A 17,760-nucleotide genomic window follows, 5' to 3' on the forward strand; every position below is an offset into this window, starting at 1 on the left:
AAAGTGACAATATTTTGTTGTCAGTTAAATCTACTCTTATAGTTAAGTCTTACTTTTTTGTTGTAAGTATATTAGAGTTTTTGTGAGCATACAATTAAGGTGTTGATCACCTTTACTACAAAATCTACACTAATAGTGTAATTCAATTGTATCAAAAAACCACACTTTGCATTCAGTAATTTATTAGGTTTTTGTCTTGTCATAATTTTGAATTTTCTTTGTCAAAACTACAGAATGTGAACAGTTTGCTTTTTATTACATGAAACAGTAAATGGAGGCAAATGAGTGAGCTCATGGCTTATTTAAATTTGTATTAAATGGTCACAACAAATCATAGACACTTCATTTTACCTTTCGTATTGGAATGCATGATAATTTACATGACAGAAATGAGGAAAGCAATACCCATGCTCAAATTTGTTATTGTATTACACACGATTGATTGATGAAAATTTACTTAGATTTCGTTTTCCACAGTAATGAAGCTAATGACCGCTCTAGTTGATGTGGCGTTATTAACTAGTGTAAATTGTGACAACTGTCTTCGGCAATATGAAGCAGAAAGATTGAAGGCACGTGATAAGCGGGCCACTGAACGCCTTGAAGTGCTGGTGGCTAAACGTCAAGAACTAGAGGAGAACATGGAGGAGATTAAGAATATGCTGTCTTATATGTTTAAATCTGTGTTTGTCCATCGATACAGGTTAGTTATCTAGTTATATACGAGTGTTAATCAAACCCTTTTTTTCCCTTTACTTGAATGTAACAAGTAATAAACCTTTGTTGGCACAACTCACACTCCTTGTATCATCAGACAAAAAAGAAATAATCCTATATGGGATTTAATAAAAAAAACTTGACCTTAAATATTGAAATATAAAAAAAAAAACCCAGCCAATAATATTTCTGTGTATAAAAAAATGAAATAGAAATAGAAAATTTTGTTTTTATCGATAATGGCGTTGCGCCCACGCAATATGCTCACCGCCCTAGCTGGGCTATGTTTTATGACCCAAACTGCACCGACAAAATAATTCTACTATAGTAAGAAATATTACATCAAATTCAAAGAGTGGATATGCTAAATCTTCGTCCATCTACATCATAAATCTTTCAAATGTAGTATTTTATACTGGAAACAAGCTTTGCAGTCGTGGTTTGTGATGAGACTTCTAGATCAAATATGCAAGAATTGTTTTCACAATCACACTTAAAATTTCCTACATAATAAATGATAACTAATTTCAAATTATTTTAAAGCATTTATGCAAATTGTAAATTGAGAAAAACCTTTGGAGCTTAAAAATATCTACCTGTTCTCCACTAGAATCACTCTAAAGCAGTCTTTCTCAAAGTGGGCGATAACGCCCCCTGGGGGGCGTTTGAAACCTAGAGGGGGGCGTTAAGGGGCCCAGGAAAAAATGGGGGGCGTTGATGTGGGTTAGGGGGGCGCTGTAAAATTTGTAATTTCATTTACTTAATTTACCCATTACCGTCCAATGTCAAATAGTATAGTAAGCCTAAGCAGCTCACTTATTGTAAACATTGTTTACTATTTTATTTCTATATAATAATAGGTTGGGGAAAAAGTTTCTTCGCATTTTTTAAGAACATTCACAACATTTTTTAATATAGTTTATTCGCATTTAAATAAAGTATGTCGGTACCATTTTGTTCGATAACTTTTTACCATCTTGTAGGTAGGGACATGATCCCATTGCTATAGAAAATTTGGGGCTTCTGATCAAAATACCGCGACAATTGGTTTTGGCAGTCCTCTCGTGATGTTAACCTGACACTGCCTAAAGAATTCTGAAGAGACTGAAACAGGTAGAAATCTGAAGGTGCAAGGTCAGGACTATACGGCGGATGCATTAACACCTCCCAGCCAAGCTCTCTTAATTTTTGCTGAGTGGCTAAAGATGTGTGAGGTCTAGCGTTATCGTGATGAAAAACCACACCCCTTCTGTTGATTAATTCCGGCCGCTTTCTCTCAGCTTTAATCTCATCAGTTGTTCGCAGTAGAGTTCAGAATCGATGGTCCTGCCTGGTGGTAACAGCTCATAATGTATAATGCCCTTCCAATCCCACCACACACACAGCATCACCTTGTTGCGAGTTAACCCGGGTTTTGCCAGAGTCTGTGAAGCCTGACCGGCCTTTGACCACAACCTTTCTCGTACGTTCTTGTCGTACGTGATCCACTTTTCATCACCAGTTATCAGCTTCTTCAAAAATGGTTCAGTTTCATTACATCGTAATAAAGAATCACAAATGAGTACACGGTTCATTAGGTTTCTTTCAGTGAGCTTTTTTGTGTGCCCAGTTTTTTTCAAATGCGCCATAACTATTTTGTGGTCAATTCCCAGCTCTTCAGTTACGTCGTAACTACTGATATGCCGATCTTGCCCCACTTTTGCAAAAATGGCATCGATTTTATCCGTAATAGGGCGACCAGAGCGACGTGCATTTTTGACATCAAAATTTTCGGATTGAAAACGCTTAAACCAAACTTGTGCTACTCTCACAGACACTGCACTAGGTCCATAAACATCGCAATATTTTTTCACGGCTGGCGTTGCTTTTTTACCTTTTTTGTAGTAAAATTTTAAAATGTATCGAATATCTTCATTAGATTCACTCATCTTGACAGTACGAAAAATAAATAAAATCACACATCTTCCTAATTTTCATTTGGAATTATCTTCTTTCGAACTTAAACTTTTAATGATACCAAAACCAGCCAGATACAAATAGTATAGTCAAGGAGATTTTATTACAAGTTCATACATTTTTAAGCTATTGCATAGCTTTTATCGCGGGCCTTGAGCGCGGCGACCGAATCATGAAATTCTGAAGCCTGCCTAGATGGCGCCGGTTAGAATGGTCTATCCTACGGAATACCCCGCTGGGTCAGAATCAGCGTGGGTTGAGGATAGCCGGCCTTCCATCACCCGGATGCTCATGCGTAAAACGTGTGCAGATCAGCTTGCACGTCGTGTTCTTAGGCCCCCTTCGCCGGTCCCCAGGCCGACATGTGAGGGAGATCCGAAACACTTAGAGGGCCAGGGCTTGGGCGAGATTCGCCTCCCTGGACCCCGCTCGATGGCGGCGGGCCTGTGCATCTCTCACACGCCCCGCCGCCTCTTTTAGCGAGATGGTGCACTCGCAGAAGTCGAGCATCGCCTTTCACGACTCGTCGTCACCGAGCATCGATGCCAGAACACTCGGCAACGACAAGTCGTTTCCTATTTTTGCGACGAGGACACGCCGCCGCCCCTCCCATGCGGGGCAGGCGACGAGCGTATGCTCTGCCGTGTCCAAGTCGCAACCACGATGATGGCACTCTACCGTCGGCTCGGCTCCGATCCGGTGCAACCATGCCCAGTGAGTACCTGCGTGAGCCGGAAAGTGAGGCGTCCTCTGTCACGATTCACCCAATTCACAAGAACCGGGCGAATCGCCTCGACGGTCCTACGACCAGCCGAAGGATTGACCAGCCGCCTGGACCATGACTTCAGCACGGACCGCCGAGATTGGGCCCTCCGCGCTCTGACCACACCGGGGCTGGGACGCGCCACGCCCCAGGCACGAAGGTTAGCCCGCCACTGATAGTCAGCGGCGGGCGCCTCCGCCTCCAGGACCCAAGGCGGCGTCCCAGTACACACGCCGCCTCGAAAGAGATGGTGCGATAACCACGGATGATCCTGACCGCGATGGTGCGTTGCGGCCGTTGCAGCAACTTCGCTACCCCCACGGCCAGTGACTGGCCCTACGCGGGCGCCTCGTATAAGGCGCGTCACCTGGTCAGGCCTCCCGATGTTGGGAAGAAGCCGGCTTAACACGCCGGCCACCCCCAACAAACGAGGGACCAGGTTCTGAAAGTGAACACGGAAGGTCCAACGACTGTCCAGAATGAGGCCGAGGTACTTCAACTGCACCCCGACCCGATACGGACGCCTCCAACAACGATATGGGCATCGACAGGTGGCACTCTCCGCGGCCTGTGGAACCACATGGCCTCGGTTTTACTGAGTGTCACGTCGAGGCCTAATCTCCTGATTTTGCCGATGACATGCGCCACCCCAGCGGTGGCAAGACGAGCAAACTCAGCAAAACTCCTCCCCGGGACATGACCAGCGTGTCGTCTGCGTAACAGATTACGCTTAGGCCCGGGAGGAGGGCACCTCTCAGTACCCAGTCATACCCGATATTCCAAAAAAGGGGGCCGAGCACCAACCCCTATGGAACACCGCGCACGACCGGGAACCTGTGCATGATCCCACCGTGCTCAGTACACGTGACCGATCTGTCCTCCAAGTAGGAAGCCACAAGTTGGCGAAGGTAGGGGGGCACTCCGTGTCTTACCAGGAACATTTTTTAAATAAAAGAACACTTATTGCGGCATAACTATAATAGTTAGACATAATAATATGCTGTCGCGACACTTTTTGTAAATACTAATATTTTTTACAAAGTCGTAGTTCATTATTTTATTCTGTCATCAATAGTTTTCTTAAGGCACGCGACGTAAATAATATTTTAGGTAAATTTTTTTTACACCTTGGGTTATTGGAGTTTTAGTAAGGATACCTAATTTTTTTCAAAAAAGAATATAGCCTATGTCACTCGGGAATAGTGAAGCTTCCAAATAGTGAAAGAATTTTTCAAATCGGTTTAGTAGTTTCGGAGCCCATTAAATACAAACAAACAAATCTTTCCTCTTTATAATATTAGTATAGATATAGATATTAATTATTACAAATAATAAAAACGCTGACTTAGGCGGCGGTTTTTATTTGAACCAGTTCTAAATTATAAACTAAAATTCTATGAAAAATTACCCATATTTATCTATAATACGAAATGATATTAATTTATTTTTCGTAGTTTCCTTCCTTCTTGCGTCGATAATCCTCAGTGCTGAGGGTCGTGGCCTCCTCTAATAACTTTCTCCTGCATCATCTTGCGCCATTCCTGCCTGTCCTCGGCTGTGTGGATAGCAACGTGGACTGAGGTATTGAGAGTGGAGCGTATCTGGTCCGACCAGCGCATTGGATTTCTGCCTCTGTGCCTTCTCCCGCATACCTTGCCTGTTACCAGCAGCTTTTCCAGATTGTCACCTCTCTTTCTGGCGATATGTCCAAAGATCTCGAAACTCCTCCGCGCGCATGTAGTGCGGAGGTGCATTGGAATCTTGAGCTCGGTAAGAATGGATTCGTTGGTTCTGCGTTCTGTCCAACGAATCCCGAGCATTTTCCTCCAGCACCACATCTCAAACGCGTCGATGCGTTGGCGGTCGGCTTTCTTGAGGGTCCAAGTCTCTGCGCCGTAGAGAAAAATGCCACCCAAACACGGTCCATTTGGGACATAGCTCTCTTTGCCATACTGATTCGCCTTCTGAGGTTCTTTTCGGAGGATCCATTACTAGCTATGACGGAGCCCAGATAAATGAAATCCTCTACGACTTCCAGGTTTAGCTTATTCGTAGTTTAATAAGTTATTATTGTTAGTAGTATTATTTACTAGTCGAAATATAAATTTTTAATTATCTTATGATGAGAATCTTATATTAATGAGAAAGATAATCAACAAAAATAGTTTCGTTCTAATAAATTAGCATAGTAATAGAGTGAACTAGCAATTTATTTTGGTAATTCTGAATTTAAACAAACATATTGATGAGAAGAATTCATTTTTACTTTGCAAATTTGTAAATACAGGCTCTGTAGCAATGTACGGACATATAATAATATGAAGAAACAATAATAGCATCTACAAATATAAATGTACCACGTGGTACTACATTTACTAAAATTGATACAACATTTATTAATTAAATTAATGAAATTGTGGTTTTAAAGTTTTAGGGGTGTATAAAAAATGGGGGGCGCTGAAAAATAATTGATTTTCAAAGGGGGCGGTAAAAGAAATAAGTTTGATAATCACTGCTCTAAAGCTTAAATAAAATTCTGAACAAGAAATTTTAAATAATGTTATTTGCAGGGACACTTTGCCAGATATAAGAGCCATAACTATGTCTGAGATTGGCATTTGGATGGAGAAATTTCCAGCTCATTTCCTTGATGATCTTTATTTAAAATATATTGGATGGACACTTCATGATAAGGTAAGTTCAATGATGATGGAAGAATATAAAGAGAAGGTGTAGTATTCCAAGTTCATATTATAAAATATGTAAAAGAATGAGAACATTACAGCATAATGGTTTTTGAAAAAATAAAATAAAATTAAACTCTATTAACAGGTGGGTGAAGTGCGTCTTCGCTGTCTGCAAGCCCTACAACCTCTATATGAATGTGAGGAGTTGAAGGGTAAACTGGAACTCTTCACGTCTAAATTCAAAGATCGGATAGTTTCTATGACCCTCGATAAGGAAACTGATGTGGCCGTGCATGCTGTGAAGTTGGTTATAGCTATTCTCAAGTAAGTGAATTTGTATCTTGCGGCAATCTTTTTCATTTGTCTATTACTTAACTGCTAATTATCAATGAAATAAATTAAAATTTCATAGGATTCTAACGTATGTGACACTTATATATTTAAAAAGGAAATTAGGTGTTGTTTACATAAATAATAGTCATAAAGATATGTTGTGACGTAGGATGCACCCGGACGTGCTGACGGACAAGGACTGCGAGAACGTGTACGAACTGGTGTACTCGTCGTGGCGCGGCGTGGCGGCGGCGGCCGGAGAGTTCCTCAACGTGCGCCTGTTCCGCGCCGACCCCGCCGCGCCCGCGCCCCCCGTGCTGCGCTCGCGCCGCGGCAAGCTGCGCCTGCCCAGCACGCCGCTCGTGCGGGACCTCGTGCAGTTCTTCATAGAGTCCGAGGTACGTGCCAACGTAGCGTGGCGGGGCGGGGCGGTGCGGGACGCGATTCCCGACAACGACAGATATATAAGATTTCACTGATTAGCTTTCAATCATGTTTCCAATACAAATACAAAACAAATATATTTAAAACATGCAATAACATTATTTTCTGTTTTCCTTTTGCTACATTCTTCTCAGATAAGTTTAGATATGAAGAAGTTTAGAATAATATAAAGCTAGAAAGCTAAAATTTATCAACAATTTAAATTTCAGAAATTCAGAAAGTCTATAAATATGTGTATGTGTACTACCTCATATCGTGGCCTGAATATATTATTATATTGATTATTTCAGGGTGTGGAGGGTTTTTCTTCACTTCCTTTTTCCTCACCATCTAATCTTTGTAAATATTGTATTTATAATATTAACTAGCTCTTTCAAAATATTACGGTTTTACATAACAATAAAACCGATATTATGTGCCGAGAAGGAAAACATACAGCATTGTATTATGAAGAAGCAGTGTGTACTTAGCTTAGATTCCTTGTCTATGTCCAACCATAGACCGTCAATTTAGTTCCATCTTTAGCCGCTAGGTGCTGCCAGCAAGTATAAAGGGAGCGCAGCCATCTTTGATCTTCATAGTCTTCACCAGGAAGAACTTCCTGCAATGCTGTATGTTTTCCTTCTCGGCACATAATATCGGTTTTATTGTTATGTAAAACCGTAATATTGGTGTGCCTTTGGAAAACATACAGCATTGTATTATGAAGACGTTTGTTATCTGCTGGTGAAATTATTAAGCACAACGCTATGATGAAATAGGTAAAGCCATAATAAAATTATGAAGCGCAATGATAATGTTCATAATTTATATAATTATTAAATCGAAAAAACAGTTGTTAAGTTCCACGTTAATTCAATAATTAAAAAATATTTATAAGTTTGTAATAAACATTTTATCTTGTATATACAAGAAAATGTATAAATTGTATAAATGATGTATATACATCATGTAGAAGTAAATGTGTTGAAAAAAAGAATCGTGAGGATCTTTACGAAGCTCTATTATTCGGCAATAATTATTGTAAACGTTTGGATGATTTGCAATTGCCTCTAGAAAGTATTTCGTCCATTGGTTCATTATCAATCCATCCCAGAGGCTACTGCTGATCTACCACTTCTTAGAGATGCGTTGATGCCATTACCTCGTAAGGTTGAACGAAGACCAGTTTCCAATTACAGTACGGGATGCCGCTTTTGTGACAACACACATAGTTAGAAAAAAGTCCTTACGAATCTTACCGGGCATGTCTTTAGTTTCATGTTTAGAAAGCACTTATGCAGATTATTGACGAAAATGGATTTCAATTTTAGACTCAAAGACTGGTATCAGAAAGATGTTTTTTTTTTTTTATGTTATCAAAGAAACTGTCTTTAGAAATGTTGAGCAAAGTAAGGTCATTAACTCTGCGTCCCGTAGCCAGCAACATGGTTGTTGGTGTCCTTCAAGCTACATTGAGGCGTGATGTGGTGGCTGGGTTTGAAGAAAACCAGTTTAGAACTATTCTCGGATCTCATGTGAATGGGACTACACTTAGTAAAATTGTAATAAGTAGTTGAATTTTGTTTAGCTATTCCGATGGCTTTTTTAAAATAGCAATTTTTATTAGAGAGCTTGAGAATGTTTGCTGTCCTACATGTATTTCGCCCACAGAAAGTTGACAGCGCTGCTTTATGATGCAGAAGGATTGTTTTATAGGCAAAATTTTCTTTTTGGAAAAGAAGAAAGAATTTGGCAACATCTGCAGACTTAGGATCAATTTTAAAACTGTAGCACCATATGCACCATCTTCTATTCTAGTTGCTGGTAAGTATGCTGACAAAGTGGATTGACACCAGCTAATTTTCAACAAATCTTCTCCTGTTTAGACCAGTCATTATTTGTACAACCTCCCCCCCCCCCCCTTTCTAAGCTTTCAGGGTTAATGTTTAACCTGTGTAGGAGGCAGGTTTTGGATTTCGTGCGAGTTATCTAGCGTTCGGGATCTGAGGGCTTGGAAACCCAAATGCTTTCGCTCAGTCTGGGAACACTACCAGGTAGGTTCCCTAGACACTGTTGAAGTGAGTCAGTACTTTGGGGAGAAGGTTGAGAGGAGGAATTCTCCATGCTAGTTGCATCCTCTACGGTCTGCTGAAGGTATCCAATCTTGGTCGGCGAATGGGTTTATATCCGGATGACCTCACTTTCGAAAAACTTTTGTGGTCACTTGTGGTAAAAAGTGCCACTTCGCAGGTTGATTTCCTCGTGATAGCCTGTCGGCTATGATGTTGTATCTCCCCGAGAGATAAGCTGACAGTTATCTTGAACTTATCGCTTAGGTTTAAAAATCGAAAGGTCAACGTTAGTGAAATACTTTCAGATTCATTTTGATTGTCACTACCATTGCAAATAGCTCTTTTGTGGGTGAGCCGTTTCTGTTGTTGAGCTGACCATAGACAGGACGTTAATATTTTGTCTAATTGTAACCCCTACCCATGTCCGAAGCTTCCGTTGCCAGGAAATGGTTGGTTTTGGGTCTCGGCAATGTTTGACATGTGGCTCCGCGTCAGCACTGCATTTGTAACCCCTACACATGTCCGAAGCTTCCGTTGCCAGGAAATGGTTGGTTTTGTGTATCGGCAATGTCTAACATGTGGCTTCGCGTCAGCACTGCATTTAATTGTTAACACATGCAGGATGGCCTGTTTTTTACCCCTTTTCTTGAAACTTCGCAAGAAAATTTGCAAGTTAGCATAGATTGATGTAATTCCGTCAGAGTTTGAGCTAGGGTTGTTGAGTGGCCACTTCGTTTCTCGCAATTTTCCATCGAATCCCTAGACATGTCATCTCTTGAACCAGTGTACTAATTGATTTTTTGTAAGGCTGACTTGGCAGCCCAAATAATCCAAGAGCTTTACAGCTTATGTGGCCTGAAGACTCAACTTGGACTTCTTTTGATGGACCTGGTGGGATTTGCGTAGGTGGGATAACACTCAACATCCCTTTGCACGCAATGTTTCCGCGACCGAGCATGCTATGCAAGCAAAAAAGATGTATTTGTCTTCATGGACCAAGAAAAAGTCGCGTAGGTAGGTTAACATTTGACTTCCCTATGTACGTAAGGTCTTCGCGACCGAGCATGCTATGGGAGCAAATACGTTTATTTGTCTTGGTGAAACAAGATCCTGTCGTGTAAGTAAGCTAGCACTTCGATTTTGCACGCAATGCCTCCGCGACCGAGCATGCTGTGGAAGCAAAAAGGTGTATTTGTCTTCAAGGACCAAGAGAAAGTCGCGTAGGTACGTTAACATTTGACTTCCCTATGTACGCAAGGTCTCCGCGACCGAGCATGCTATGGGAACAAAAACGTTTATTTGTCTTGGTGAAACAAGATTAAGTCGTGTAGGTAAGCTAGCACTCTACTTTGCACGCAATATCTCCGCGACCGAGCGACCGAGCACCCTATATAATGGAAATTGACATGCCAGCCCAGATAATCCAAAACCTTCACAGCTTCTGCAGCCTGAAGTTTCAACTTGGATTTGTTTTGGTCGACCAAAAGGAAGTCGTCTAGGTAGACTAGCACTCGAGTTCCTTTTGCACGCAAGGTCTCTGCGACCCAGCATGTTATGGAAGCAAAAAAGGTTAATCCAAAAGCTTCACAGCTTCTGCAGCCTGAAGTTTCAACTTGGATTTGTCTTGGTCGACCAAAAAGGAAGTCGTCTAGTAGACACTAGCACTCGAGTTCCCTTTGCACGCAAGGTCTCTGCGACCCGCATGTTATAGAAGCAAAAAGGTGTGGCTCTGAAGCCAGACCGAAGGGTAGGCATGTCATTTCATACTAACTCATAAGAAGGTACCGATTCCTTCCTGGAGGTACTGATACTGGTACCTTGGTACTGATCCTCAAGAAGTATCGACGAAATTTTGCGACTGATACTAGAAAAATATTCCTGAGAAATGTTCAATTCTATCATCCAGTCCCCTGGGTGGAGAAAGTTTGGTTGGTACCTAGGTGTCCGAAAACAGCTAGGTGTTTTATCTTTACGACCTTGTTCAACTCTCGAAGATCCAAAATTGGACGCATTGATCCGTCGCTTTTCTTCCGCAGAAAAAGGGTAGTTTTTTTTTTTTTTTTTTTTTTTACTGTATTTGGTAACCATACATGGTTTACAAATTATTACAATTTTGGTGGCACTCAGTGCCTCCCGTCGGTGTCTTCAATTGCCCCCCTCTGGATTGTGCCAGATGTTACAGACTATGATTGTTTATAATGTTTGGCTTACCTTTTGTACGAGATCGTGACAAACAGGATTGTAGCCCTCCGAGGGACTGAATAGATTTCAATTTACTATTATCAAACAAAAATTCCTCAATGAGTGGTGCGTTGGCAACAGGATACTTTGTTAGAGACCACGGAAATTAAACTTTGACGTGTTATTTCTATACATACGGCCCTTTTTTCCGTATACAATTTAAAACGCTTTTTACGGGTAACTTGTACGACGGAGACGATTTGTCAAAGTTTTCAGTAATTATGTTACAAAGATTATTAGTTTAAATCTGTTGTGTTTTTGTCAAAATTTCCGTATTGACGAGATCAATTTGTTTACAACATTTTTCGTTACATTCAATTGTTACACACAGTTGATGCATTATCAATTGTTACACACAGTTGATGCATTATTAGATTTACAACGTCACTGACCTGGTGGGATAACGAGCCGATTCGAAGATCGACCGTTACCTTTGAATCCCGTCGTTTCTTACGCAGAGACTCCTTTTGTTCTTTTTCGCTTGACGAGCTGTTCGAACGCGAGGCGTCTCCATCGCGTCTCGCCTGGACATCTTCCCTCTCGGAAATTATGGAGCTTGACTCAACATCACCTCCAACAGATGACGCGTGATTCATGGCGTCTGATGATAGGATTGGTAAATAATACTCGTAATGATTGCAAAATAACACTCATAGAAACACAAAATAAATATTTTTTGCAATTAATAAGAAGTCGAATAAATATTTGTGGACTTGCGACTTCACAGTACGAAAGTACACAACGCTATGTAGATCAAAGATGGCTGCGCTCCCTTTATACTTGCTGGCAGCACCTAGCGGCTAAAGATGGAACTAAATTGACGGTCTATGGTTGGACATAGACAAGGAATCTAAGCTAAGTACACACTGCTTCTTCATAATACAATGCTGTATGTTTTCCAAAGGCACATCAATGTATTGTTTTTAATCATAACAATTAAAAATAAGAAATGTGTATTATAATTACAGTTGCATGAACATGGTGCTTATTTAGTGGATTCATTGATTGAATCAAATCCCATGATGAAGGATTGGGAGTGTATGACTGACCTACTGCTCGAAGAAGCTGGTCCTGGGGAAGAGGCACTGGATAATAGACAGGTAAATGAATACAATATCTATTTGCATGTTAAACATAGACATCGATTTCAGAATTTAAATGTAAAAGAAAGTAATAACATGTAATTGTAAAAGGACAACTTAAGAAGTCATTGGAGAATGGACAAAGCAGTCTTACAGAGTATTATATTGGCTACTGCGATCCCTTACTGGTATTTACTATTGTGTACAGTCAGTGTCAGTACATGGTAGCAATACAGTGAAGAAAGCTTTATAAAATACAGCTTCTACATATTGTTTATGTCAGGCTTTAAATTCAGTTATACTGTTATTTTAAAAATAATTCTTACTTATTATGTAATATGTAAGGTTGGACAGTTTTTTTTTTATTGCCCTGTAGCCAGACATGCATACGGCCCACCTGATGGTGAGTGGTTACCGTCGCTCATGGACGTCAGCAATGCCAGGGGCAGAGCCAAGCCGCTGCCTACCGTTTAAAATGATGATTATTATTATTATGATCTCCCAACCTCGTCGTTGCAATAAGACCACGGATGATAACAAGCTATATATATGTCAGGAGTCGTCGCTGATTGAGCTGCTGGTGTGCTGCGTGCGGCAGGCGTCCACCGGGGAGCCGCCCGTGGGCCGCCAGCCCTCGCGCAAGCAGCACGTCGCGCTCTCCAAGGATCAGGCCAAGGTTACTTACTCTTTATCTGTCCCGCATCCACTTGTTCACAAACAGTCAACATGTATACAAGACTAACTAAAACCCTCTATACAAGAATGTCTTTGGCCTTGATTTTAATTTTATCACCAGTATTAAAAGGGGGTGTTATTAAATTTCTGTAATGTGATTTTACATCACTTTTTTTTTATTGCCCTTGTAGGCCGACGAGCACACGACCCACCTGATGGTGAGTGGTTACCGTCGCTCATGGACTTCAGCAATGCCAGGGGCAGAGCCAAGCCGCTGTCTACCGCTTAATACTCAACACTAGCCTCGTTTGAAGAAGGACAGAAATTCACATTGAAAGCTTTTGCAGAAATTATATGGTTAGCTAAATACAACGTGTGGTTTTTATATAACAAATCGACAGGTTGTAAGCGACGACCGAGCTAAAATGACAGCACACTTCATTGTGACCCTGCCGGCCCTGCTGGACAAGTTCGGTGCGGACCCGGAGAAGCTCACCAACCTGGTGTCCATCCCGCAGTACTTCGACCTGGAGATCTACACGACGCAACGGCAGGAAGGGGTCAGTATCCATCAGCTATGACGCGTACATAGATCAAGACCTCGTTGTCGTAGCCTATTCGTTGCCTATTTCTGCCGTGAAGCAGTAATGCGTTTCGGTTTGAAGGGCGGGGTAGCCGTTGTAACTATACTGAGACCTTAGAACTTATATCTCAAGGTGGGTGGCGGACTTTACTTAACACCAGGTGTGAGCTGGTCCTCCAAAAAACCTACAAATTTCGAATCCCTTCAATCGCAATTTAGTTCTTATAATCAATATAAGAAATATAAACATAGATTTTTCGATTACAGTATTCTATTTCAGATGTTAGTAAAAAAATTTTTAGGTCATAATTCTTGAGCACTATACGGTTTTGGTAATCGCAAACTGCTGAAGTTCCTTCGCGCTTTATTAAATTATAATTGAATATCTGCAGAACCTAACCCTGCTGCTGAACAAGCTGCGCGACATCGTGAGCGTGCAGACGGAGGCGGAGGTGCTGGAGACGTGCGGGCGCACGCTGGAGTTCCTGTGCAGCGAGGGCTGCTCCGTGTACACGCGCTGCAACGTCGCGCGCGCCACCATCACCGACGCCTGCGTCAACCGATACAAGGAGGCCATCGACGACTACAGGAGCCTCATCGAAGGGGTCATTGCGATTATTATTATTATTTACTAGCTGACTCAGCAGACTTCGTAGTGCCTTAATCGATAAATAAAAGACACATCAAGGGGACACATCAAAGGAAAAACAAAATTGTTTGTTTTTATATAATTTCGAGCTTTTTTATATTTTCTCACCTTTTAAACCTTCCCTGGACTTCCACGAATAATCTGTCCAGCCGTTCTCGAGTTTTAGCGAGACTAACGAACAGCAATTCATTTTTATACAACATGTAACATATTTAACGCACACCCTCAAACACCCCAATTAGACTTTAATAGTATAAACGCTATGCATACACCAAATATTATTTATATGTGCGTTAACATTGATTATTTGTGAAATTAGTTATTCCAATTTCGTGGAAATAAAATGGTCACCGATTCACACTCCGCTGCGCACGCACACACAGACACCTACTCGCCGCGCCGCTTGTTCAATGCACTTTAATGACCGTTTTCGTATTTGTTGTTTTATTTTAGATAATACTGCAATGTCACTTTTCACTTTATCAAAGGCGGTTATTATCTTATTCTTTAGTTCTTCGGCACTTATTGTCTGTGTGTTATAAACTAGTGATTTAATTCGCCCCCACAAAAAAAAGTCGAGAGGCGTCAAATCAGCTGATCTAGGAGGTCACTGACCGAAAAGACATAGCGAAATACGGGAGATATTTTATTTGCACTATCACTTGACCTCTTATCGATAAGGTGGACGCGGCGTGACTGACTTGTCAAAAATATTTTGTTGACTTCGTTGTTTAGATTTTTCTTTGATCACCGCCGACGCGACGCAACCGCGTCGCATCGGGATTAGCCTGCCGTTTATTGTAAGAATATTAAGCCGACGAAAGAAAGGGATAGTAATTATTTTTGTATTACGTGGTTTTCTTTTATGTATTGTAGTGTTGTTGTGTGCCGGCGGTCGCTGTTGGTATTGTGTGCGTAGGTATTTTATTTTGTAATAGACTATTAGCCTTGAAATAAGTATCAGATTTATTTAATTAAATAAATTTTTTTTTACTAATTAGATATTTCATTTTAAAAAGTCTTAATACCCTGACTTACGTTCCATTTTCGTTTTTATGAATTGTTTAGCTAGCTGTGTAGGGTGACTGTAATTTACTTAGTTTTAACTAAATTTTAGAAAAAAAATTTGGTACATAAAAAACAATCAAAATCGATCCAGATTCCAATTCTGAACAAATTACTTTCAGGGTGTGCGTTAATTATGTTACATGTTGTATATAGAGATATAAAACTATATACAAAATTACGATTATGGGTCGTTTGCAATTTTACGGCCAAAAAACTAATGATTTCATGAATTTAAACATTCGCTAATTTTGCATTTCTTTGTATTTAGGCGTGTTCTGAATAAATAATGCTTCATCACAATCAAGTCAAAATATTCATTGATATTTTTCATTTTACGCATTTGAGAACGTCAACACAGATGACAATTTAAATAGGAACTTTTTTTAAAACTTAGAAATCGTACTTCTTTTGTTTTTATTAGTGTTCTAATATCTAGTTAGTTTTCATTTATTATTGTATTATATACTGGTTAAATAAAATTGCCAAATTTCAGCACACATTACTAGAAAAATAGCAAACAAGTTAGAATTTGAATTTCGAACCAGCGATACGAATGAGATTTGGGGTAGTTTTTAATGTATAACTCCTAATTTAACAGGGTTTACGAATATCTATGTAGTTATAGAACCATATATAATAATATACAGTTATAGCCTGTTGTCATGACAACTAATTTACTGTACTTATAATTACGGTAACATTAAGGTTATGAGAATTAAATCAAATAACTCAGTTTTGGCCCCAAATTTGAAAACGACCCTTATGTAATTTTTAACGTCACACAGCACATCTTGAAAGCCAGGCGTGCTCGTCCAACCGTCTTGCTCAATTCTGTAGCGAAGTAATCACGGGTCCATCAACTAGATTGTTTTTTCAAAAAGATAATTTAATATCATGAACAGGGTGAAACACCGGATGCAGATGAAGTGTTCAACGTGATAAATTCCCTGCGGAAAGTTTCCATAATGTACATGTGTCACAATCTGAACGACACCAATATCTGGGACTCGCTGTTTGAAGACCTACCCAAGTGCTTGAAGCAGAATGAAACACAGATGCCGTCACAGGTACTTCGTTTTGAACAGATGTATTCCGGCACCTGCTGCCCATTTCTCAACAAAATTCATTGATTTATTGGAAGGACATTTCTTTTAACTCATAATTGGTATACTCTCGCGTCATTATGACACGCAACGATTTTTATAATAACTAGTGGTCCCCCGGTAGTCGAAATTCGACTATAACTAATTGAAATTATAAGCTTGTACACTATTATGATTCTATTGCCAAAGACTATTATACTTTTATAATGACAGATTTCGCCAAGACTACACTTTAGACAAATGTGAATAAAGACAAACCATAATTTATTCTCAATTTGACCACAGACTATACAGCAATAAGAAAAGTTTGACAATAAACAAATAGTATGCATGTGTGTGTGTGTCAAATATGTGGTAGCGTGTGTAATGTTTTTTTTATTGATTTAATGTAACGTTTATGCAAAATAAAGATAAAAAATTAGCATTCTACACTCCTTCTTTATATTCTCTATAAGTGTGGGAGATTTCATACTCCTCCGTCCGCGCAATTTTCGTTAAAAGGGGTACAAAGTTTCTGCTTCACGTATTAATATATAGATTATGCAAATTGATAACCTTCCGTCAGGCCCTGGTGTACGTGGTGCGCGCGCTGTTCTACTCCGTGCTGTGGTCGCTGCACGCGCTGGAGGAGCGCGCGGGGGGTGCGGGCGGCGCGGGGGGTGGCGCGGGGGGAGCGGGGGGCGCGGCGGCGCTGCGGGACCGGCTGCGCGCCTACTGCGCTCTGTGCACGGACATCGTCGTCAACGGGACCACGCCGGAGCTCAAGGAGGAGGTAATAACTCGGCAGACCATCAGGCAACCAGTAGTTCAATACTACCTCACTCAAAATGTATTTTGAGTGGTGCTTCTTTTCTAAACTTTTCAAAAACAAGTTGAACGGTCGAAGGATCACTTGAACAGTCGGTTCGTTCTTTTGTCGACTATTTTATAAGTATATGAGAACGGTCGGTTCGTTCCTTGTCGTCTCGTTCTTGTCCGTCTTTTAGGAAGTCAAAAAATGTACTGCCTGCCGCTAGTCACGTATGCCCTCGTTCCATTTCTCTCTTTTTATTTTTGAATTCTTGTCAAATGTCTGTCTTAATCTGCGTCTAGTCGTTGTAGGTCTTATGTCCTGTCAAACAGGTTGCACGCCACGACACAAGTAGATAATGTGTAGTGACTGCGTTATATGTACTGCACCACTGCGGGTCACGCGTACGCAATTGACACCGTCGACTGTCCCCGCAGGCCTACACGAGCATCTGCGACCTGCTGATATTCTTCGCGGAGCACCTGCACACGCTGCACCACCCCAACGAGCCGTCCATGAAGCAGCTGGTGTACCAGCCCGACAACGACCTGTGCGACTTGCTCAACGACTTCATACAGGAATTCGTGTTTGTACAACACAATTACGGTATGTATC

The 17,760-nt window shown here is 40.9% G+C and overlaps 1 protein-coding gene across 1 annotated transcript in view; it reads left to right on the forward strand.

The window, feature by feature from the left end:
* Window positions 1-17,760, forward strand: part of LOC101743029 (cohesin subunit SA-2) — a 31,008-nt gene that overhangs the window by 2,274 nt on the left and 10,974 nt on the right. Inside the window, exons 4-14 of the mRNA XM_004927037.4 lie at window positions 478-703; window positions 6,007-6,130; window positions 6,269-6,447; window positions 6,626-6,854; window positions 12,164-12,295; window positions 12,834-12,953; window positions 13,354-13,512; window positions 13,928-14,140; window positions 16,155-16,319; window positions 16,921-17,127; window positions 17,583-17,751. Coding sequence (XP_004927094.2) covers window positions 478-703; window positions 6,007-6,130; window positions 6,269-6,447; window positions 6,626-6,854; window positions 12,164-12,295; window positions 12,834-12,953; window positions 13,354-13,512; window positions 13,928-14,140; window positions 16,155-16,319; window positions 16,921-17,127; window positions 17,583-17,751 — 1,923 coding nt within the window. The remainder of the gene's footprint in view (window positions 1-477; window positions 704-6,006; window positions 6,131-6,268; window positions 6,448-6,625; window positions 6,855-12,163; window positions 12,296-12,833; window positions 12,954-13,353; window positions 13,513-13,927; window positions 14,141-16,154; window positions 16,320-16,920; window positions 17,128-17,582; window positions 17,752-17,760) is intronic.

This window comes from Bombyx mori, chromosome 11, assembly GCF_030269925.1.
Source record: "Bombyx mori chromosome 11, ASM3026992v2".
Taxonomy (NCBI): domain Eukaryota; kingdom Metazoa; phylum Arthropoda; class Insecta; order Lepidoptera; family Bombycidae; genus Bombyx; species Bombyx mori.